This window comes from Porites lutea, chromosome 7, assembly GCF_958299795.1.
Source record: "Porites lutea chromosome 7, jaPorLute2.1, whole genome shotgun sequence".
In the NCBI taxonomy this organism is placed as follows: Eukaryota; Metazoa; Cnidaria; class Anthozoa; order Scleractinia; family Poritidae; genus Porites; species Porites lutea.
The window spans coordinates 13,401,428-13,424,914 of NC_133207.1; the positions used below are offsets into that span (position 1 = coordinate 13,401,428).

Sequence of the window (23,487 nt, forward strand, 5' to 3'; positions counted from 1 at the left end):
CCTTCCCGTAAACCTTATGTGCAATGATTTCGAGTTCAAGCATCGTACGACTCTCCAGTGTGAACCGTGAGTTTGACGTTAGTCCCGTACAGACTTAGAGCTGGATAGAACTCTCCTGTTATACCCACAAATGTTGGTCCGTTTGGTCTGGAAGGATCAGTCAAAAGTTTCCCTGATGAAAGAGGAGAATACAGAATGTGAAAATAAGATGAGGCAAGAGAGAATGAGCTATTCTCTCTAGATGATGGGATGTTACTAAAACGGGGAGCGTGCAACGAGAACGCAGGGAACAGGAAAATGAAGAATGGGAACAAAACCTAACTAGGTAACATCCCTGGATGAAAAAAAGAGAAGCGGGCGTCCGTGTCTTTCATTGACTCCTTTATATGGCCGGGACGTATTTAAGCTTGGTAATTTCGGGACGGTGCGAGTAAACAGAAAAATTAAAGGAGCCAATGCAAGGCGTACAATTGGGGTCCAAGGTCAATAGAGAAAAGAATAATATCGTACAAAGTAATTTGGAAAATAGGGCTTTTAAAAAAACCCTCAAGTGAGTGTATGGAAACTTTAAAAAATGCATTTTCATCGGCTCCTGCTCCAGAAAATTCCGGATGCAGACGCACCAAATCAAATACATTACCCTACTACTGACTCCCCTTCCTACCTTACCCCTCCCCCCCACCCTACCTCTGCCGCCTCAACCCAGATAAATCGAGATCCACTGAATCTTACCATTAAGGTACAAATTTAGAAAGTGCTCATCCAAGTTCAGAAGCACGCCTATATTTGCGTGAGTAAGTTGTTTGGATGATCTCTTGATTTGAAGCCGGTTCTTAGTGTTGGAGCATGAGGCATTTGGATGTTCGTTGATCTGCACAGCGTAAGAATCAGAATCTTCTCCTAGTATTGGATCCTCGAGAGCTTGACGAGCAATACCAACACCTGTACAGAGAGAAGGGCAAAGAGCAAAGGTTACTGTACATTTGCTGGAGGAGACGTGTAGTTGTATTTGTATAGGGGGGAAGGGGCAGCCATAATTATTCGTTCAAGGAATCCTGGCGAACAAGGATCAAAGGCAAAGGTCAAAGCAAACTGATATTACAGAGTGTTGTGCTGGGTTTGGTCTTTGATTCTATGACTCTAGACTCCTAGTAAGCACGGAGCCTAACTGTACCATCCAATAAAAAGAATCATTTTGAGGACAACAATTCTCGCCGTTTGAATTTAGGCCCTTAGTTATTATGTTAAAAACGTTAATCGAAGAACTCCTAATTGCAATGGCTGTTTTCATGCTGGTAAGACGACTTTAACTAGTAGGAAAAAGGTAAATACGACAGACGCATTTAACGTCTGATGACTATAACGTCTCAGTCGTTCAATGCGCCTTGTATGAAAACGGAACACTGAAAATTGGAATGCACTTGTGCCCTCGTGAAGAAACGGCCAAAAAGGTTGTTTTTCCAGAAAACTCTGTTTTTTGTTTCGATGTTACGGTCTACTTTTATGGGTGCGGTTTTTAACTACTAGAGGACTTTAACGTCTCAGACGTTAAATGCGTCTGACACTTTATGCACGTCTCAAGCATTAAAACGGCCAATGTTTTGTCATGCGCAGTCAACAGCAGCTACTATCATTAGCCTGGGCCTGAGTATAGTAGGAAGGTCGGGGAAGGATAAACAAGCGTTCCCAGGGTTTCCGGTTCCCAGTGACATTAAAGTTTAAAGTCTGCCTACCGATAATAGAGAGCTTGTTATGAGCGTTAAATTCATCCACGTGAATTCTCCAATAATGGCAGGCGGAGTCTAACTTGACGTTTCCCAAGATGTAGGTGTACACTGGACTCTTAAGACTCACTGTGCAGTTTTCATTGGTCAGATCCAAATCATGGTTTGCTGATGAAGGATTCAGTTGAAAGTAAAGCCCTGGAAAACAATTTAATTCTATCACAAAAGTCGACTCTCTCTTAACGGAGACCTCTATAAGACAGACACCTCGCTAAAACGGACACGTAGAGTTAGTCCCTACCTTTCCTTATCCCTTTATTTGACCCTCTCTAGGACGGACATCTTTTTGAGACGGTCACTTAGTGCCGGTCTCAAGGGTGTTCCGTGTCTTAGAGAGAGCTGGCCGTTATCTCTGTCTTCTTTTCTACTGGGATTCAAAGAGAATTTAATCTCACTACTGAGGCCCTATCCTCGTTCAAAATCGGGTGGACACAGTTGTGTTTTAAAGCGGTTACAATTAAGACAAGAGACAAGACCAGAGTTTGTAGTGGAGGCTGGCTTTGTAAGGTGGCAAACATCAAAGATAATAACAACAGTGTTGCAGTTTATGTTTATCTTAGGAGCTACCCTGACGGTGCACAATCCATTGGTTTTATTTTGTTCACAAATTGTTAAGGAATTAATACAAATGGTCACTTACATCAAAATGATCATCAGAATGATCTATCGAACGTTGTGCACAGAGAAGACATTTGAACACATAACAAAGGAATCATACCGGGCTACCTAATCATTCCACTCTATAAACTATGACAAGACCAAGCATTTCAAGTCTGATCTGTGCAAGATTAAAGTATCATCCGCGAACTATCTCAAACAAAGATCATACCAACTTGCGTTTTAGACTTATTGGTAGGTCCTCCCTATACAAGCAGCTTATTCCTCGTCATTCATTCATTCATTTTTAACCATTAGATGACCTCACCACGTACAAATTACCTACCCTTTGGCGTAGACATCACAAATTCCTCGCTGGGAGTTCCCTCACCGGCTGGGTTGACTCCAAACACGCGTGAAATGATCTTCACGCTATATGCCACGCTATACAACGCATATTCGCGAGCGGAACCCTCGTAGAGTCGTTTAAATTTACGATATTTTTTCTTGCGCGAAGGGAATTCGGATGCTTTGACCATGTCCACCTCGAGTACGTAATAATCTACGCAGCACTTGGTTTCTGGAGGCAGCCAACCTAGTAGAACAGTAGTGTTGTTCACTTTACATCTGGCCTTGTTAAATGCTGGCGGGTCTACAAGACAAACCGGGAGGCAGAGAAAATGTATAGATAAGATTATTGACCTCTGATTTATGTGTGCGTGGTGCTAAACAAAGCTACAATTGAGCTCATATTACAGATATCATTCAATTTACTCTAAAATGATATAAATTGATGAGACATAGTAGAATAATTTCTATCCTATATATCGTTATACTCATCAGTACTTTCCGCGCCCAGTGGCTCATATATGGGTACAACTATCCTAGGGTAGTCTACAGAAAAATCAATCATTTTTTAAAATGATTAAAAGGGTTCTTTTGTAGACTGTCAGACCCAAACCGATTAAGAAAGAGTTCATAATTATATTCAAGAGTAAACTTAAAAAGTGCTATATCACCATGTTCATCGATATTTAAACAGTGGGACTGAGCTGCCACCAAATTGAGTGAAACATAAACATACAAAAAACAGTTCATAATATAGAAAGAATGAATAACACACACATTTTTAGGGAGTTATTATAACTCCAAAAATGGAGTAAAAATTTTAGGTACAGGATAACCCCTTTTTTGGGGTTATTTTAACTCCTAATTTAACTCCGAATTTGGGGTCATTTTTACTCCTGAAAAAGAGTTCTTTTTACTCCCAGTCTGGAGTTAAAATCACTCCGAAATGGGGTTACTTGTACTCCTTACATGGGTTGTTTTTACTCTTTTTGGGGTTAATTTAACTCTGAAAGTGGAGTAAAAATTTTAGGTACAGGATAACTCCTTTTTTGGGGTTATTTTAACTCCTCAATATCTGGGGTCACTTTTACTCCTGAAAAAGAGTTCTTTAAACTCCTTTTTGGAGTTAAAATAACTCCACGAAAAATAACTCCACTGTAAGGAGTTAAATTAGCCCCACTAGAGGAGTTATTATAACTCCCTGAAAATTACAGTGCAGCAATTACAAAAGAAGGCCCGGATGAACAAACTTGAAGAAGATTAAGACGGGTTGCAATTGTGGTTTTTGATTGTGGTTGGCCTCATATTTTTTCAAAGTTTATCTTTGTTGTCTGTAAAGTTTGATATAGCCCTTGCGAGACATATTCTTTTGACATGAAGCGGTGATTTTTGAAGTTTCATTTCTAATAAGGACGTGTAATTGACAATATCAGCAAAATAAACAAGACAGCCTTGACGCTGTCACTTTTCTTCATATGGAACTATTATTTTTGGAAATATATTTTTCGTTAATAGAGATTTTTTTGTATTCAGTGCATTTTCAGAACGAAGAAGGCAGAAAAAAAGTTGATGCATACCAGGTGGCAAAGGCGTTGCTATTCCAGTGACCATACTCAACTCCACTTTGGTGCCATAAAGACACAAAGCAGCGCAATACTCTCCGCTCAGTCCCTTGAAACTAGGACCTTTTGGGCAACTTATGTCCGTTTGAAGTTCGCCGTCAAGGTAAACGTTTAGAAAACGGTTGTTCAAGTCCAAGAAAACCCCAAAGCTGCTATCTTTCAGGTCTTTGGCCTTCTTTTTGATCTGGATCTTGTGCTTTGAGTTTTCGGTGTGGGCTGTAATGCCTTCAAATACTTGGAGAGCGTACGAGCTGGAAGTATTCCCTGGAATTGACTCTTGCGTAGTTTTCTTAGCTACGCCTGCAAATAAAGATAAGCCTCTTAGATATGCTTTCATCAGTCTTATGAAAGCATGGCTCAGCAGGCTCTAGCCTGCGTGGCAGGCGTTAAAAGGGAAGAGAGAAGGGGACATTTGGGCGCGCGCGAGCGTGAGAGGCACGCACGCAAAGAGGGGGATCTGCCTCAGGTGAAGGAGGCTCGTGAGTTTAACGAATGCCGTGCGTCTGTTCAGTAATTGATCACAGATGACGCCAAAATGTGGTCAAAGCAAAGACGCGGCACACGAGCCGTAGGCGAGTGTGTCACTGATGTTTTTACCACATTTTGACGTCCTCTTTGATCTATTACTGAACAGACCACGGCAACATAGAAACATGACTAGAAATGCTGATGTGTTCCGTGTTTACTCTGAGTTTCTTATACTTCACTGATGTGTATTGCGGGTTGCGGCGTGAGGTCTCTCCATTGCGGTGGTTAGGTAATACATGCAATTTAGTTTAGCATCATAGAGGCATGACAGGTTCTCGCGTATGACGCATTTGTAAGAACTCACAATTCTTAGATAAACGAAAGTAATGTGAAATACGTGAAAGCGAAGGTAAGATCACAAAAAGGTTTAGTGCCCTTTAGCGCGGCTAAATCTGGTGCCAAATTTGAGTCCGCCTAAGATTGCAGACAAACAGAAGTGATGAACACGAGGCCAAGTTACCTACTTACTTGCTTATTCTTATGCCTATATACTTCAGTGACGCGCAACATTCAGTATGCAAGCTTAACTGCAAGCATAAGAAGAACATGGAACAATTTTCTTCTTACGATGTTACTAAACTGAATCGTAAAATTAAACCTTATTTTATGATACAAAAACTGATGCACTTAAGCATGAATTTTTGTTAGTTTTTTTAATTTAATATACTGATATAAGAGGCAAGATTTTACCCACGCAAAAGTATAAAACCAGCCAATTTTGCTTGATGTTCGGAAATCAGTGTTAAACACTAAGAAAATAAAATTCATGGAAGCACCAACCCGGTCTCTGAAAACTAACCTACTGCGATGAAAGAGTTTTCGCCTTTAAAGCTATCGATTTTCACCGTCCAAAAATGGCGACCATCAGCAAGAAATGCTGTTCCAAACACGTTAGCGTGAACCATACTCGACTGTTTCACTGTAAGATTTCCTCTGATGAGGTCCAGAGATTCATGCAGGTTTTCTTCATCCAGTTTGAACATAACACCTTAAAAAACAAAGAAAATATCGAGTCGTGTCGTAAGGAGCAGAAGCCTTTTTTGGTAGATATCGTTCCACTGGAAAAAAGATATATTTAGTTTGTGGCGAATTCGGACCATTTTAAAAATATAACTTCTCTGAAATCTTTTTTCACTCAATCAGAATAAGACTACCTTAAAAGGTATTGAGAAAATATAAAAACTCATTTTTACTGAAGAAAACTAACGTACAGTCTATTGGTTATACAGTAGAACCCGGGTAACTCGAACTCTGAAGAGAAACGAAAAACAGTTCTAGTTAGCGGGCGATTCGAGTTATCGGAGTAAATCTCAGTGAAATTTTGATCACGGGAAAGAAAATTTACTTCGATTTAGCGGGGATAATTCAAGTTATTGAGGTTCTACTGTATCTAGAATTAGATTTCAGCACCTTTTTCGGTCGAAAGCGATACTTCGTCACTAGGTTCACTCTCTCCAGCGGTATTCAGCGCCTTGACCCGCGCAACAACCGTAACATTGTAGTCCAGTCCTCTTAGAGTGTACTTAGTGCGCGGTCCTTGGTATACTTTGGTAAAATTTCGCTCTTGGTGGATGTCCCCCTCCCGGTTAAGGGTCTCGATCTCTACAATGTAGCAGTCCACATTACCAGTTTCCGGGGGAGACCACACTAGGTTGATTTTGGTGTTTTCGACACTGCATTCATCGAGATGGATAATAGGAGGACCTAGAAAAAAAAAGGGATATTTCACAGTGAGTCGATGGGTAGTAGCCAAGGCAGGTCTCGTATTCTTTCATCTAAAAAAATAAATAAGAAATGTGCCTCATCGTGATCCTGATAAGTATACTGATGCGTAGGAGAGGGAGGGAGGGAGGGGGGAGGGGAGCTAGGGGATGGCTACCAACACCTTTCCAACACAGCTTCAGTTTAGTATCCACGTACACCTGGTTCCCTGTCTCTTATCTGAATTGTCATTAAAGTCATTGCTTTTTATCTCATCCACTAAGTTTTGCTGCTATTTGTTAAAAAAAAAAAACAATTAAGACTCGTTCGTTTGCCAGACATTTTTGTTCTGATCAGTCCATTGGGTCTTGTGCATCTGTCGTTATTAGGCAGGATCAGGAACCCATAACCCGTGGAGAGAGTAACTTACATGAACTCGTGTCACGACGTTTTTACCGACCCATTTTCTTTTTACAACGATTTTGACGCAAATCTAGAATATCCTTTAGGTCTCACAAAACCAGCCAGCAAAAGCTACAGACTTACTAGTTTACATTTTCTATATCTTATATCGAATGAGCTAAGATTACGGAGCGGAGCTTCCATTTTGCGGGAAAAAGCGATCTAAAATATATCTAAAAATAAACCGGTCGGTGAAAACGCCGTGACAAAGGCATATTATAACAGTCACTCGCTCCCGGTTATGGACAGACAGAGGGACAGAGTGATACCAAACTTCATATCTTACCAGTGCAAACAGTTGGTTTTTCCAAGCCAGTCAGTATACTTAACTGGACAGAGCTTCCAAACACGCTAAACGCCGGCTTAACTGGGCCAACTACTCCTACGAAGGAGGGTCCCCCAGGGCGGCTGTCGTCCGTCTGCAGTCTGCCGTTCCAGTAAATGTTCATTGTTTGTTGTTCCAAGTCGAGAAGAATCGCTATGTTACTTCCTTTGATGTCTTTTGCTTTCTGCTTGGTCTGAAGGTGGTTGTGAGAATTTTCGCACCATAAAGTCGTGTTCTCAAAAATTTGTAAGGCGAAGGAATTTCCGTCATTTCCTTGAATAGAAACGAACGAGTTTGAGCGCTTGAAGAAGTGCGATCAATGTTTTTGGATTCCTGTAAATTGGTCAGTTTGAAAAAAAAAAAAAAAAGGAATCCTTCCTTTTGAGGGTAGTTAAAAGCGAAGTGTGCAGTCGAACCTCTCTACAATGGCCACCTGGTCAAGGTATAGACTTTCCAAAAACAAAAAAAATGGCTGTTGCAGAGAGGTGGCCGTCATTGGAGGTTCGACTGTAGTTATATTAAAGGCGTCTAAGTTTGTTTATGATCACAGGACAACTACAATGCCATAGCATATGTGCAGCATCCGTACTGGACGTCGTACTTGCCTGTTGGAATTTGCTATTATTTTAACGCTAAAAAAGAATTTAAAAAGTTCCAGCGGGGGAAATGCAACGGCTGCAAATGAATCCATCCTGAGAATGTGGCTTAATTAGGCTAATTTAGTCCTATTTGGCTTTTTTCTTTTTCATTTTTCTAAGACAACGTTATTGAAATTAGGCGTATCTCGAAATCTCAATATGTCATCCTACCTATCGGCGTCCCTTCTTGCAACTCTTTAGCAACACCAACAGCAACGAATCCATTATTAGCAGATCCAGCGAACTGGTCAATCCGGATTTTCCAGTAATGGCAACCGCTTGAAAGCACCACGTTTCCCGTAACATTCGCGATTACTGGGCTTGTCAATTTTGCCACAGAGAGATCACGAGAAAATACAAGCTCCCGTTTAAATTTTGAAGAGGGATCCAGCGTGAAGTTAATTCCTGTTGAGAAGGAAAGTGTTAAAACAGGCTACAGTGTTGATGCGGGGGCAAGAGTGGCGCAGTGGTATGAGAACACTCGCTTCGTCCCACTGAGGGAGCCAAGAAGTTCGAAGCGCGATATCGACGCCATATGTGAGTTGAGTTTGTTTGTTGGTTCTCTCTTTTCCTCCGAAATAAATAAATAAATAAATAAATAAATAAATAAATAAATAAGTAATTCCTTTATTTACCCTCGGCAGTATTTAAAGGACTTATGTTAGTGGGGCCGAGCAAATGGTTGAAACAAATAATTCAAACAAACATAACAAGGTAAGAATCCCAACTGGCCGGAGGCAAACCAGCTGGCTATTAATTTACAAGCATGGCCGAGGATTTGAACTCGGGACTACCGTGAACAAATCCAGCTAGCGGTCAGGGCGGGACTTGAACTCGGGGCTCTAACCGCTCAGCTACGATGCCTTCGAGAAGTTTTTCTTTGTGTGCTCCGGTCTTCTCCTCTTGTCAAAAACCAACATTTCCAAATTCCAATTCGATCTGGAACGCACGAACACATTCAAACGAGTTCTTAAGAACTCAGTTGTAATTTACAACTTAGGAACTCATTATAAGTGCGGTCCAGTGACTTAACAATTTAAAACCAATCGCCCTTAAATAACTTCATTCTGAACTCCTTAGTCTTACTTTTTGGAGACCCTTTGGTCCAATTTGCATACCAGTAGGGCGCACTAAAGAAACTTTCAACAATACTTCTGGCATTGTGAATGTAATTATATAATTTAGGGATATTTTGGAAGGCGGAATTTTGGTAAAGGTTATGAGTCTTGTTTAATCAAGAACAGAAAGACGTATAGTTCGTCTTTTTCATGTTCAAAAAGTAATTATTTTCTCTCCCGATAAAAAATTCCTTATTTATTTGGAGATGAACTCGTTTTTATGGTGTGCAAAGGAAAAAGACCACAGTTGGCTACAAATCACCCTCACACCATTCGCCATTTTAGAAGCGAGAAGGGAACTGGAGCCGAAATGTGTCCTGCAATGCTTTCTGGGATCGTTACTGGGGACACTCTGGTCAGCTATTGGCCATTTCCCCCACCCCTCCCCCCTGTCCATAGCCTAAACAGTCCCAGACGTCTTTGCGAAAGTTAACTCGGCCTAGTTTCCTTATAGTTTCTCAAGTGGCGAATTGGGCATGCGCAGCCCCAAGAAGCGTAAATGTTTCTAGCATGCTTATTTTTTTGGAATACCTTTGTCTGTATAAATAGTGATTTCTTGACTGAAAGGTCCATCTCCCGCTCTGTTTGACGCACGGACTCTAGCTGAAACCTTAGAGTTGTAATGAGGGCACTCCAGGATATATTTACAGGCTTTCCCTAGAGACAGTTGCACCGTTTCATGGTGCTCCTTTTCGTTAGGGCCTCGGTTTGGTGGATAAATATCGGCCTCCAAGTAATAGGCATCAACTGCGTTTGGCGGCTGGCTCCAAAACAACTGGACTGTCCGGTTTGTGGCTTTACACTGAGATGTAACGAAGCTTGGCCTGCCTGATAAATTAAACACCACTTTTAAAAGTAATAATACCTCAATTGGAGTAACTATTTCTTAATTAATTTTCTAGGAATTTACTAAGTGACTTTTGAAATTCTGTTTAAGAATCGGAAGGCGCATGAGAAAGAGTTATTTTGAAAGCGCAAATCCTCGTAATATCAAAAATCAGTCAAGAACTTGTGTTGTTCAGAGTCCATTGGTCGCAAAATCCACCATTTTCATCAACGGCAGAAAACAATTACCCTAACCATTCAAACGCTATTTGCGTTACGGCATTTTCACTTTACTCTTCGTTTTTGTTTAGTTACTTCGACCCATCCAGTTTAGGAGACTATGTTTCTTTTACCTGGTATTTGAAGCCACGTGACCTTCTTCAGGACTTTCCTTTCCCATGATGCGTCCACTGCCATGTGATCAAACGTCGGCGTGATGGAAGAGGCACTGGGAAGAGTTCGGATTGTTTCTAGCATAAGATTCAGCCTCGTCTTCAGAGAACTGGCAGTCTACAAAATAACATATGACAAATATTAATCTATTACGATTTAGAGGGGAATAACTTGGTTTTTATTTGCCCCGCTTTGTCGATTGTTTGACCTTCCTGATTTCCTAACATTTTTCGGCAGTCCAGCTCATTTTAATGAGGAAAACTCAATATTCTTCTTCGTCAGCGGTAACGGTTGCTATGATGTACATAGTAAATGCTTTTCCATCTGAGCTAGCCATCAGTCAGAGCAAGCGCAAAACGCAATTCAGTTGTTTGGTACATATACCTACGTTTATCATTCACATTCCAGCATTTTGGTCAAGATTTTTCGTGATGATAAATCATGGGCTCTGTAAAAATCAACTATAAGAAATTTTGTTTTAAAATAATAATAGCACTACTGATGATGATGATGATGAGCAGGAGGACACAGCATTTCGTATTTAGCCTATTTCTGATCCGTACTGACTTATGTACTCTCAGGGTCGATTTTTAACCCATTGTCGAGTCATGTTCGTATTCTTACTACACCGCTTCTTAGTCGTACCTGTAGGAATGTAGCAGGATTGTCTTCCTTAAGAGCTTCTTGCGTAAACTCGGCTAAACCATCACCTTGCAGTAGTACATGTTCACACTGGTGCATAGCTTTGTTAATCTCGTCCAGTTTATCCTGGTACTCTTCAGTTACACGCTTTAGAAGCTCAACTTTCTTCTTCTCCATAATGGCGATTAACGAATCACATTCCCTTTTAACATGAGCCTCGACATCACAACCAGATTTCTATAAATTCAAAAAGAGTCAACTGTATCTCGATCGATGCAACCACGATACCCCCCCGGGTGGGAAGCACCCGCGGGCGCATCGAGACACCTACGGCTGGAGAGTGAGTCTATGAAGCGCAAGTAGTGGTGGTGGTGGTGATGGGGGCAGGGGGAGGGGTGGCTGGGGTACTCCCTTATATGGCATATACGGGGATGTGTCGCAGGACAGGGTAGGTTTTTGACCTCTCTGTCCTAAAGAGGGTGCATGATTTCGCACAAGTCTGCCCTTAACAGGGTATATAATTTACAAATAGTTATTTTTCGGTGATCAGCCAACTTTGAGGGCCAGACGTGGACACAAAATAGGGTGTTGATCGAACTTAACTTTTGCGTGAACTCGCTCATTTTGAGAATTTGTTACTTATCCTCAAGAAAAACCGAGGACGGTCTAGAAGACACTCCTTGGTAGAATTCTCCTTGCTTTCGATTTTGCCTAAGCAACTTGGTGTCCATTGTGAGTGATTTTACTGTTACTGTATCTTTTCGCTATACAATCCTATCGACTTATTAAAATAAGGTTAACTTACCTTGGCAACAGTGCACATGCCCTCTAAGGACTGCAATGACTTTTGAACTTGATAATTTTTCCTAGTGAGTGTTCCCAATAGCCGAGCCAATTCTTCCTAGTTTTGACAAAAAAAAACTGTAATTAAAGTCTGTAGCATAGCATCACATGTGAAAATGAATATAATGTTGTAGCATGTGACGAGGAGATTGACAAGGGCAAGGGTGTCGATATTCGGACGTTCATTTCCCCACCTTTTTGTTGCCCTGTTAAAGGGGGCGAGGGAGAGTCAGCTGTCATACGATTGTCTCCCTTTACGTCAGTCCGTCAGGTGTCTAATAGTCTTTGGCTTACTAGCCGGGGTTGATCACATTTGCAACGCAGGCCAGGAGCCAGAAAACTCTCTGTTATGATATAGGAGCTTTTTACCTTTGAGTTTCTAAAAATAGGCTCCAGCAATTCCACCTTGTGACCCTTGTGTTTTCCATATTCTTTACATAGATAGCACACAGGCATCTTGCAGTCAACGCAGTACAAAGCTAACTTTTCATCAGTGTGCTGCTGGCATTGTAGGCTTGTCTCTTTTCGTTTTACGGGCCTTGCTACCGGTGGGCCTATGGAGTGATCAGCCAGAGGGCCCTTGCTGGGATGACACGCGTCAAAACAGGTCCCACAGTACATGAACGTACATTCATTACACGACAAAGTAGCCCTTTGGGGAGAATAGTCTTCACAAAATTGACACAGGAGAGGCTCCTCGGGTGTTTCACCTGTAAGGGAGTTATGCAACATAACACAATGGAATGTCATGCAGTGTAACTTAACGTACCTTAATGTACTAAGCGCAATGTAACAACAAGCCCAGAATTACCGTTAAATGTCTTTCATCGCGTTACGCCGCGCCTTGCTTCTTGTCAAGCCAATCAGTTTTCCTGAGTTCTTGTTCTTCCTAGCGTGGACAGGATCTAACGAACGGTTTGCTCAGTGTTTAACACACAGGAAAAAGGGGACTACTCAATCTTTTAGCTTCTATTGTACAGCTCAGAAAATGTTTATTAAACATTCACTAAACTTCTGATTTCCGTTAATAGGATCACTAACTTTCTAAATTGCAACGCAGCTTACCGGGATTTTTTCCGTTATTTGTTTTATTGAATAACTTGCTTGATCAAAAGTTGAAAAGTACAGATTGGATACTGAGGCCCTGTCCACACTAAAGCGTTTTCAATAGTATGCGTTTTCGACGATCGATTCACGTCCACACTATACCCTTTTGATGCGCTTTCGACTGTCCACACTAAAACGTTCGAAAACGATAACATTGCACGCTGTGACGTTATGATGAACTCTATGTGCATGCTACAAACACACCCGCCTGTGATATTTTTCGGTTATTGTTTTCGTTTTTTGCGTTACCGACCGAACACACTGACACTATGTTTATACGTTTTCGTTTTGATTCACTTTCAATAGCGCTTTCAAATCGATGTGAACGCTCAGCGCATTAGTATGGACGGTAGCCCTGAACGCATCGAAATGTATGCGTTTTCAAACGAGCGTGGACAGAGCCTAAGACTGGCCATTCAGTTTAGAATCGAACCGGCAAGCGACATAGAGAAGTGGCTTTTTTTTTCACCTCAAACTTGAGTCCAATATGTGCATGTTTTACAATTATCGCCAGATCGCTGATGGCAACCTCGTCCCCAGGGCACTTTTCTCTGGCTTTGAACTATGTTTCACTTTTAGTTTCGGGAAGAACCATATCATGTTATATAATTAATGACACTCACTAGTGTATCACTCTTGTAACAGAATAAAACCAATGTAAATCAATTATTAAAATCAAAATAATAGTTCTGTTTTACACTTTCCAAAAGCGATTGAATTTCTACTCAGGACCGTTCAGCATGAAAACATTCCATCTCAACATTTTTGATTGTACAAATACTCCAAACATTCAGGCTGTGCACTGAAAGTTGTTACAGTCAAGCTGGCACTTTGCTTTGAAAAGTCTTGTTTTTTGTGTCCTGAAAATACGAAAATATGTTCGCGCGAAATATTTCATCGCTCAAAATTTCGCTATTTAACTTCATTTGCACAAAGTCGGAGTCTAAAATAACAAAAACGACTTTTCGTGCTAGAAGTATGGTGTAGAATCTTATGTAAATGGAACACTAAAAAAATATATATATTCAATGTAGTGTAGAATAAATCACAACTACATTGTATCAACAATGTTACCTGGCGCTTTCCTTTCTTCCTTAAATCGTTCAATGACATTTTCCAAAATAAGATTCCTTGCCAGTCCATCGACCCCTATCGGATCAACGGGAATTCTCTGTCGACATGTTGGGCATTTAACATTGGGGTCTAAATGAGATTTGTACTCCGGGGTTCGGTTTTCTTTCACCCACTTGGCCCAGGCTTTGGGAGTTCCGTGAGGCTCCAAGATTTTCCTGGCACATGGTGTACAAAGATTATGTGAACATGGCAGAACGACAGGTCTTTGGAACAGATCTAAACAAACAGGGCAGGTTAATTCCAACTCCATTACTAAGGGAGGCGACTGTTTGCTACAGACACGACAAAAAGGACTTTGTTGTCAATGGGGAAAGTAACCTTGGTAGCAATCGGATCGAACGGTTAGCACAGGAACACGCGCGATCCTTGAGTTTCACACGCGTGTCCGTTGGCAAATTATTACGCAGTGGCACGCACATATATTTTACAAGAACACGTGCAGTTGATTGTCAAGACACTTTCAAGATCTTCCATCTGGCAAAAAGGACAATAAAGAAACAATTTCTGTCGTGTTTTGTGAGTTTTTTTGGCTGATTTTTGGGAGTGCACATTGAGAATGAAAGAAATTATCACTGAGACGTGTAGAGTTTTTATATTAGGAGGTTGAAGTGTACTTTGAAGAAGAGATTTTCTTTTGGATCTGGCCGCCCTTCTCAGCTCTTTTTCTCTATCGTGAGCTCAAAAACCGTGAGAACAAACAAAGAAAACTTGACGTTATGGTATATGTTTGGTTTTAGTTCTTTCCGCATGAATTTTGTGTCAAAAGCTGTGTAAGTTAGGGAAGAGTTTTATTCAGTGGCTGGAAGCAGATTTTAAGGGGACATAAATTCGACCCAGCTTAGAGCCCTTGAAAAATCTTGTTGAAAGCGTCGCATGAATACAAGTTTGAAGTTTTCTAAAGAGAAGGGTATGAATTCTTTGAAAAAAGAAAAAAAGGTCTGCTTTAAGGTTTCTTTCGATTTCTTGGCAGATAAATTAGCGGGTTACAAATGTTTCTTTCACTGCGTGTGGCAAAATTATGATGTTTAAACTGCTCAATCTTTTTGTTTCTTTATTTTAATCCCCTTTGTGATGTTTTGAATAGGAGCATGCCGCCATTGTAATGTTAAGCAATGGCACGTGTATCAATAAAAAATAATTTGCCTCATCTGAGGCTGCGTTTGAAAATTTAATTCTCTTATTGTTAAAATTGCCACAGCTCACACAGAGAAAATCGATTGTTATATTCACCGAACATATTATGCAAATGTCTTGTTCCATCTAAGGTCAACGTCGTTTATTAAATCAACGGCGTTATATGCTAAATTGAAAGTACAAATATTTATTTTTAATGCTGGTTTTCCATTTTTTATAGGGATCAATGAGGGAGGTTTCCTCTGAAAGAAATTTCAAATGCAGCTGGATCATGTCAACAAGAAAACATATAAGGAACCAATCAGATTATCCTGCTAAAAATATCATCCAATCCGCATCGCGGAACTGGCACGTGCTAATTTGGCGCTAATATGTTGGTGCATGAAAACTAACAAACTGTGTTTTTCACTTCTCTCGCGGCGTAAAACAAGTTGGGAGTCCAAAAAAATCCGATAAAATGGAGGCAGAATTGACTTGTCCAATTTGTAAAAAGCCGTTTGTCAGCCCTATCGTCCTTCCTTGTTCTCACAGTGTTTGCTTGAGTTGTTCGCAAACACTGGTGACCACCGCCAGTGGAGATCTTCCGACTTCTGGAAATGGTAGCGAAGAAACACCTTACGTTACTTTGTATGACGTGAATACAAACCACTTGTACCAAAGCATCGGAAATCTTCCCTGCTTAAGGTGTCCAACGTGTAAAAAGCTCTTTCCTCTTGACAGCCGAGGGGTGAGCAGTTTTCCGCGAAACCACCTCTTGGAAAATATTGTCAATCGCTATTATGCAAAATCTAATGGAATTGTTTATTGTCAACTTTGCGACGAAAACCAACCTTCCCAGGCTAGTGTAATGTGTGAACAATGTGAAGTTGCTTATTGCGATCGCTGCTGTAAAACCTGTCATCCTAGCCGTGGACCACTCGCGAAACATTCCCTTGTCGCCCCTTCGAGGTCAAAATTACCGCACAAGCCGACAGTTCTTAAATGCGGGAATCACAACGAAGAAAACATAAGCATGTACTGTGTCTTCTGTCGCGTTCCTGTGTGTTATGTGTGTTTGGAGCGAGGACAGCACAGCGGACACGAAGTTAAGGCTTTAGGTGCGATGTTCAAAGAGGAGAAGGTAGGGGATGCCTAAAATTTGCATTTTTCTCTTTCCCCTCGGCGATCTGTCATTGTACTTAGAAGTGTATAAAATAATCTTTGATGTACTTAGGGTGCGCACGAAATTGATTTTTAAAAACGTTCCATCGTGTACCCCGTGTTGATTTCATTTCTGACCAAATTAGGCCTCGGTATGTAAGTCGATGATTAATTCGCTACACTGTAGCTCTTTATGAATTTAATCTTAAATGTAAGGCAGAGTTGAACTTTTTGCGAGCTAGATCTTGGCTAGCATATGCAAATATCGCTTGATGTGAATATTTAATTAATGCCCGTGTGAGTGAAAATTTTGGAAAATAGAGATCCCTTGACATTCTTTTTTTGAAGCATAATATCGTTTTTTAAGGCGTCATAAAAAGGAAATGAGATTATTTTTTTGTTTTATTATTTTTTCCCCAAAATTTTGATATGTAAGATTAAAAAAAAAAATAAAAAATGGCTTTCCTTGAAATACCGTATGTACCTTTCGTGATCATGATTGTAAGGTCATATTCAGAGAAGAAGTGTCTTTTTAGCAGTCTAATACCAGAATTAAACTACCGCAGAAATTTGATATTAAACTTTTTGTATTCATAGTGCTCGTTATACCCTAGGAGCTGGCCATCTTGATGTATCAGAGATTTCAGTTTTCATTTTTCTGTTTGAACAGAATACAATATTATTTGTTAGGAGACACGGTGCAGTACGCTGGTTCTTGCTTGAAGAAAAAACAAAATCAACGTGTCAATTTTGTTTTACGTTTTTTTTCAAAACTAATGATTTTTACAAAAAAAGCTTATACTATCCCAAAAATCATTGCTCAAGTTATTTGGTGTACAAAATGTAATTTTTGTGATAACACTTGCAAAGTTAATTATTCAGAGTAGAAGTGTCTTTTTAGCAGTCAAAATGTATCAGATTACAAACTTGCACTGAAAATTGATATGAATGCTTTGTCAAGGCTTTTATCCCCTAGAGGGCCATCTTGATTGTATCAGAAATTTCAGTGTTTATTTTTCTGCTTGCACAGAAATAATTATATGGGAGAAGACATAGTGCAATGAGTCGTGCATAAATAAAATATAAATGTTTTCATTTTAGGGTGTAAAGAATACTGATCTAGCTATTGCATGCGTTGAAAACATGATACAAAAATAAGGTCTTGACAATATTTAACATCCCTCCATTTTTATTGGACCTAATGTAACATACTGTTTTTTGCATAACAACTTCCTGTGAAAAAGAAGAAGAAGAAGAAAAAAACCTGAGCACTGCAAAAACCGGTACATAGCTGATTTGAGGCTAAAATTTGACCAACAGCAGCGCTAAACATTATTACTAATGTAGTTTAGTGTAAATCTCAGTCAGTAATTGAAATGTAATCATTTCGATTCAGGGTGAACTTTTAGCAAATATGAAGTTACTGGATGGGAAGAACAGCGAATTAAGGAACTTCATCCAACAACTGAATGGGAATTGCTCAGTTATTCAGGTAAAAATGATTTACCTAAGGTAAAAAAATTGTACAGTCTTCTTGCACAGGTACCCCAGGCTTGGAGAGCTTTGTATCAAACATTGTACATGATTGTACTTTGAGCACCATATGCTTTTCTGTGCCGAGTAAATAAGTATGGTTTATATATATTTGTCAGCCTCTAATATATGGACATCACAGATGAAAAAGATTCATCAAAGGCATTTTACCTCATATCAGTGAATTTTGATTTACCGGTACTTGTTGGTGTAATTGCTTGTATATATGAACAGCAAAATTTAATAACTCTTTTCATTTTCATGGCACAGAAAAGCATTGTGATTCTCCATTTCAATTCAAAGGCTGGATATAGCTCGTATTCGAAGGTTGGGGTACCTGTGCTTCTTTGAGCTAGCACCCTTGATAAAATTTTCCAACTGGTGGTAATTTCTCCTTTAAAATATTTTTATTGTTCTTCTCACATTGAACCAAATGCATTCCAACTTACACAGGCCACCCAATATTGCAACGGTGGTTATCTAGCAGATCTAAAATAAAGTATTGTTGTTCTAGGAAAATGGTTTGGAATTTGAGGCCAGTGTTGTAGCGCAGTGTGATGCATTGATAAGCTTTATTCAACAACGCAAATTGGGATTAATTGAAGCTATCACGGCGGAGATGAACTTAAAGATCCAAAAGTTGAAAGAACAAATGAAAACTTGCGAGAAAAAGTTCCAAAGTGTTGCTGGTCTTCTTCAGTATGGTAATGAGTGTTTACAAGAAACAGATGCTGCTTCCTTCCTGTTGGTAAGACTGATCAACTATCAACTTCACCCTGAAAGTGCTCATGAACCTAAGGGAGTGGGTGAGGGTCTCTACCTTGGAGGAGGTTGTACTAATACAGTCAAACCTCCACTATAATGGCCATCACTCCACAATGGCCTGTGCTCTACAACAGCCACTTTTTCTGGCACAGTCCATACATTGACTCATGTTTAAACCTCTCTACAAAGGCCAATTTCTTCTGTCCCCAAGGTGGCTTTTGTGGACAGGTTCAACTGTATTTTTCCCTGGACTAGTCACGATGAATTAATTTTATTAAGATAATTATTGATAGTTAAAGGCGTCTTTGGTAACAATTTGGGCTAAAATGAATGGTTAGCACTGCATACACACATAATAATGCTTTATTTAATGACATGCTGTACTTCATCAGTGGCCAAATAGATGGATCCAAATATTAAGTAGCTGCATGTGTATAAAGAGACAAGAGTAACATATTGTTAAATGCCAAGAATTTGAGATAATTATGATCATTTATTTTTATTTTTAGGTTGCGAACTCTTTAAATAGCAGGTGAGTACACATATACAAACAACTAATAAAACTATTTTAATAAGGGAAAGTTCATTTAATATGACAAGGGGGGGGATGAAGATATTGAAACTCAAAGCTTGAAATTTTAGCAGCCCCCCTCGCTAGCGGTTCAATTTTTTAGGCGCCCCGTCCTTGGTAGTCAAAAAAATTTCAGAGCCCCCCCCCCTTCCTCCTTCAGTTCCTTTGCTCCCCTGAAAAAAGATCGCTAGACTGTATTAAATATATTTACCGTTATTGTCTTCAATGGTTTATACTATGACAAACTTGAGATACAGTTGTGATACAATTTTCTAAAGCATTTTTGGGATGAACAAGAGTGTAATAATTACTGAGACTACATTTGTTATATCTGTAAACCACGTGATATAGCTGAGTTGCACAGGTCATTAAATTGTTGAGTTGAAAACCATCTGATCTGTATGATGATGTCATGTGTTGGTTTTGAAGTATACAAATTTTCGGAGCCCCCCCTCCTAGTGCAACAATTTTGTCAGAGCCCCCCCTTCGGGTGTCTAAAAATTTTCGGAGCCCCCCCTCAATATCTTCATCTCCCCCCCTTGTCATATTAAATGAACTTTCCCTAAAAAAAGATATAATTTTCTAAAATATTGTTTTACATTTATTTCCATTAAGTTGTCTTTTTTGGAAGTAAAAGCACCTGTTTTGTCTTTAATGTAAAGTGAATTTTATGTCAGAATTACAAGCCTTGCCAATCAATGGTCAAAGGAAGTAAACCTGGAGCCAAGCACAAAGGTAGAGCTTGACCTGACTCTAGACACAGTAGCTGTGCAACAGGCTCTTCATGATCTGCACTTTATTGAGCTTAAAGGTGAGTGCATACAAACTCTTAACCACCAATTATAAGTCAACTCTTCCTAAATAAACATGCTTATATACGACTTACAGGTCCCCCCTCCCTAACATTGACACCTACAGTTGGTCTCACTAGTAAGGGAGGATTGGGAGTTGGAGCCTTAGAGAAAAGGGATATGGAAGGGGGGAGAGGAAAGGGTAAGAGGTGGGAGACTTCTAACAGGGTGGGAAGCAGGAGAATTAAAGGGTAATTACACAACAATGTTTAATATTTTACAATATATTATTGAAAAAGGGCTTTAAGATTTGGACTTCCCTAGCTTACCCTTCTGTTAAGGGCAGATACAGCAGTTTCTAAGACGGACATAAATGATGGTCTCAACAGCAGAGTAGATTTTAGAGAGTTGACTGTTAAGTATTATAATTTTATGTGACTAAAAAAATGTGGCCTTGAATGATTCAAGTGACACATGCTAGAATTTTTTAAATTATGTGATTCTGGGATTATTCAATATACTTTCCTCAAGTCAGCTGCTGGAAATCCCAACTTCTGACTCAGCCTTTCTGTTTTAAAATATACATTTGGTGACAATACGACACTGTTTACTTTGTTTCACAGCTCCAATGGCCCCAGAAATAATTCCAGACAAATGTACTGTCACAAACAATGCTATAAAATTGTCTTGGAAACCACGTAAACAAAGCTGTGTGGATGGATATGTGGTTGAAGTTGATGATGGTACATCAAGCGGCAAAGAGGACAATTTTTTGCAGGTTTACAGAGGTGATAATTTGGAGTGTACTATATCTGGTCTTCAGTTTAACTCGACGTACAGGGCCAGAGTTAAAGGGTTCAACAAAGCTGGAGAGGGAGCTCCAAGTGACGAGGTCTACCTCACCACATCTGATAGTAAGCAGACCACTTTAATTTATAAAAATTTTATTTCTCCTTTTTCTGAGCATCGTGTTGAAGTCCCAAATTTGGTAAATGTTTGCTAGCATAAGTAAATTACCATTAACTTAAATCCAAGAAATAACCAGTAATTTAAGTACTGTACTCTGTAACTGTTGTGGCTGACCTTGGTAACATGACTTTTCCCAAGTTGTGTGCCATTTTCAGTCAGGTTAATCTTTGTGAACACAAAAAAGAAAAGATGTGCACCTTAAGCTAATCTGGATTCTGAAATTATTGAGGGATGGTAATAATGTACCCAGATCTCCCACAATCAGAAGCCCAATGACAGATGCAAGTTAATTAAGAAGTTAGAGGATGATGGAGTTACCTGCCAAACCCCTTTCTAACAGAGATATAGATTTTGCTCTGAGACAACTTATTAACTACAAGTACCGAAATTAAATGTTGTTTGCTTGTTACCTACAGTCGCATGGTTTGCACTGGATCCCTCTACTGCCCACCCAGACATAGTCTTGACTAATGACAACACCACCACAACATGTACCAGCTTTGACGACAGAGTTGTTCTCGGTAACATTGGTTTCTCGCGAGGCTGCCATTATTGGGAAGTTACCATAGATAGGTATGATGGAAACCCAGATCCCGCTGTTGGTGTGGCACTGGGCAGTACCATCAAAGACTCCATTCTTGGTAAAGATGACAAAGCATGGTGCATGTACATTGATAGCAGTCGCAGTTGGTTCCGCCATAACAATGAGCATTCCAATCGCCGTGATGGTGGAGTAGATGTTGGATCTGTTATTGGAGTGCTATTGGACATTCCTAATCACAAAGTGACTTTTTACTTGAATGATCAGAAAAGAGGGATGATGCGATTGCCAGATATCCCAGAAGCTTTCTATGCAGCATTTAGTTTAAGTCGAAATGTACAAATTACATTGCATACTGGGCTTGAGCCTCCAGAAGATGCTTACAATAACAGCAAGTGATACTTAAAATGTTAAGGGAAAATGGTGCCCTAAATTATTACTATATTAAATTATTTTTAAGATACTGTTATTATAATTTTAACTAGTTTATATTTTATTTTAAATATAATTATTTAATTGCTATCGTTAAGTGTAGATAATTTAATTTATAAAGTGTGAAGAAAATAACACTTTGTACTTAATCCTTTGTACCTAATCCTTAATCTTTTCTGCATAGGGAGTGAGGTCATCATGATCAACATTCAAAGTATGCTGTTTTCATGATATTGGCCAGGGATGAAATGTTTTGAAATTAGAAAACAAAATTGTCACAACTGATTAATGCAATATTAATTGAAACAAATGATGAGGTCAACAAGTGATTATCATCTAATGAAGTAACCACAGGGTTCGTACAGATTTTTGGATGCAAAATTTAAGACTTTTCCCAGACTTTTTCCAAAACAATAATTTCTTTTTCCAGTGGTTATAATTCGAGACCTTAAAAAAACAGCAGGAACAAAGCTTCTTTTATGATGCACTGCAAACATACAGGCACTGAAGACTGAGTAAGATTTGAGCAAAACGAAAAAAATGTCCTTTATAAAACACTTGTTGTAGCTTTCAAAAAAAAAAACCTTGACTTTTTATCGTTTTTCAAGACTTTATCTCTGTTTTCCAAACTTTTTCCAGGTCTGGAAACTTGCTGGGCAAATTTCAAGACTTTTTCAAGAATTCAAGACTCTGTACGAACCCTGTAACTAGTAATGGTGAAGTTAAGTGTTCAGTCAGCCCTCCCTTGATGATGAGCAGCAATTTGTACCCCTACATTTGAAGTAAAATTCACCATTTGACAAATGACAAAAATGAATACGATATTACTAGTACTTTCATTGATATTAGTGGGTGAAACCTTCCTAAATTACATAATGTAGAAAAAAACACGGAGAAAAATTAAAATATGCTGTAGGGTAAAAGCTTGTTTCTTTTTACTGTCTGCCATTTCTGCATTTTGCTTTTTAATGTCTCAGTTAAAGTAACAATATTTTTACCAGTTACAAGTACATATTTTATGTTTTTAAAAGGTTGTTATAATATAACTACATGCACTTTCTATTGAAGAAACAATTTGAGTTTATAGTCCTTAATTTGTCAAAACTAGAGCTATTTTTAGTTTTAAGGAAAGTTTTATTATTTTAAAGAGAAAAGAGAAAATCGAGAAGATTTAAGACATTAGTCCAACATAAAACAGTTGTTGCTCTCTAGAACAGTTGTTATTTGACAACTGAGAAAAATGATAAAATTTATTACTTATCTCTAGGCACTTTGTGTTATTTATTGTTAAAATGAGATGTCACTTTCTCCCAGAAAGTTCTATTGTGATGATTTAAAAGAAAAAAAAAATACATCAGTAAGGTCTGAAGTACACGTAAGTTAATTAATGTTTACATTGTATGTTAGTGACTTCTCTGTCAGATTATGGTTCAATCATTTGTTCATATGGTATTAATAATTTATTTCCTGTACAAAGTATGGATGAACATGATTAATAAATTAAAGTATTTATTAGTGTGAATGTTAACTAATATTTTATAAGA

At 39.1% G+C, this 23,487-nt stretch overlaps 2 protein-coding genes across 2 annotated transcripts; one reads left to right on the forward strand and one right to left on the reverse strand.

Annotated features, from left to right (window-relative positions):
* Positions 1–35: 35 nt before the first annotated feature.
* Positions 36–14,317, reverse strand: LOC140943254 (E3 ubiquitin-protein ligase TRIM9-like). The gene is made up of 15 exons (XM_073392321.1): positions 14,008–14,317; positions 12,196–12,536; positions 11,789–11,884; positions 10,987–11,220; positions 10,302–10,458; positions 9,655–9,951; positions 8,177–8,410; positions 7,329–7,640; positions 6,290–6,583; positions 5,679–5,867; positions 4,307–4,651; positions 2,728–3,033; positions 1,734–1,922; positions 733–942; positions 36–172 (listed from the first exon to the last, which is right to left on the reverse strand). Exons 1-15 carry the CDS (start codon positions 14,315–14,317, stop codon positions 36–38), a joined length of 3,651 nt encoding a protein of 1,216 aa, XP_073248422.1.
* Positions 14,318–15,575: 1,258 nt separating this feature from the next.
* LOC140943646 (E3 ubiquitin-protein ligase TRIM9-like) lies at positions 15,576–23,440 on the forward strand. The gene is made up of 7 exons (XM_073392767.1): positions 15,576–16,321; positions 17,738–17,833; positions 18,389–18,622; positions 19,149–19,171; positions 19,888–20,021; positions 20,625–20,915; positions 21,387–23,440. The coding sequence occupies exons 1-7, from the start codon at positions 15,659–15,661 to the stop codon at positions 21,908–21,910; spliced, it is 1,965 nt and encodes a 654-aa protein (XP_073248868.1). The 5' UTR covers positions 15,576–15,658; the 3' UTR covers positions 21,911–23,440.
* Positions 23,441–23,487: the final 47 nt, after the last annotated feature.

Bases quoted from the DNA above. Each gene is read 5' to 3' on its own strand.
- LOC140943254 (XM_073392321.1), bottom strand. From the start codon at position 14,317: ATGGAGTTGGAATTAACCTGCCCTGTTTGTTTAGATCTGTTCCAAAGA. The intron at 8,411-9,654 runs GTATTCCAAAAA...CCTTCTCAACAG, and splicing joins CACTATTTATACAGACAAAG to GAATTAACTTCACGCTGGAT. The intron at 5,868-6,289 runs GTGCTGAAATCT...TTGTTTTTTAAG, and splicing joins ATCGCTTTCGACCGAAAAAG to GTGTTATGTTCAAACTGGAT.
- LOC140943646 (XM_073392767.1), top strand. From the start codon at position 15,659: ATGGAGGCAGAATTGACTTGTCCAATTTGTAAAAAGCCGTTTGTCAGC. The intron at 16,322-17,737 runs GTAGGGGATGCC...ATTTCGATTCAG, and splicing joins CGATGTTCAAAGAGGAGAAG to GGTGAACTTTTAGCAAATAT. The intron at 18,623-19,148 runs GTAAGACTGATC...TTTTATTTTTAG, and splicing joins ATGCTGCTTCCTTCCTGTTG to GTTGCGAACTCTTTAAATAG.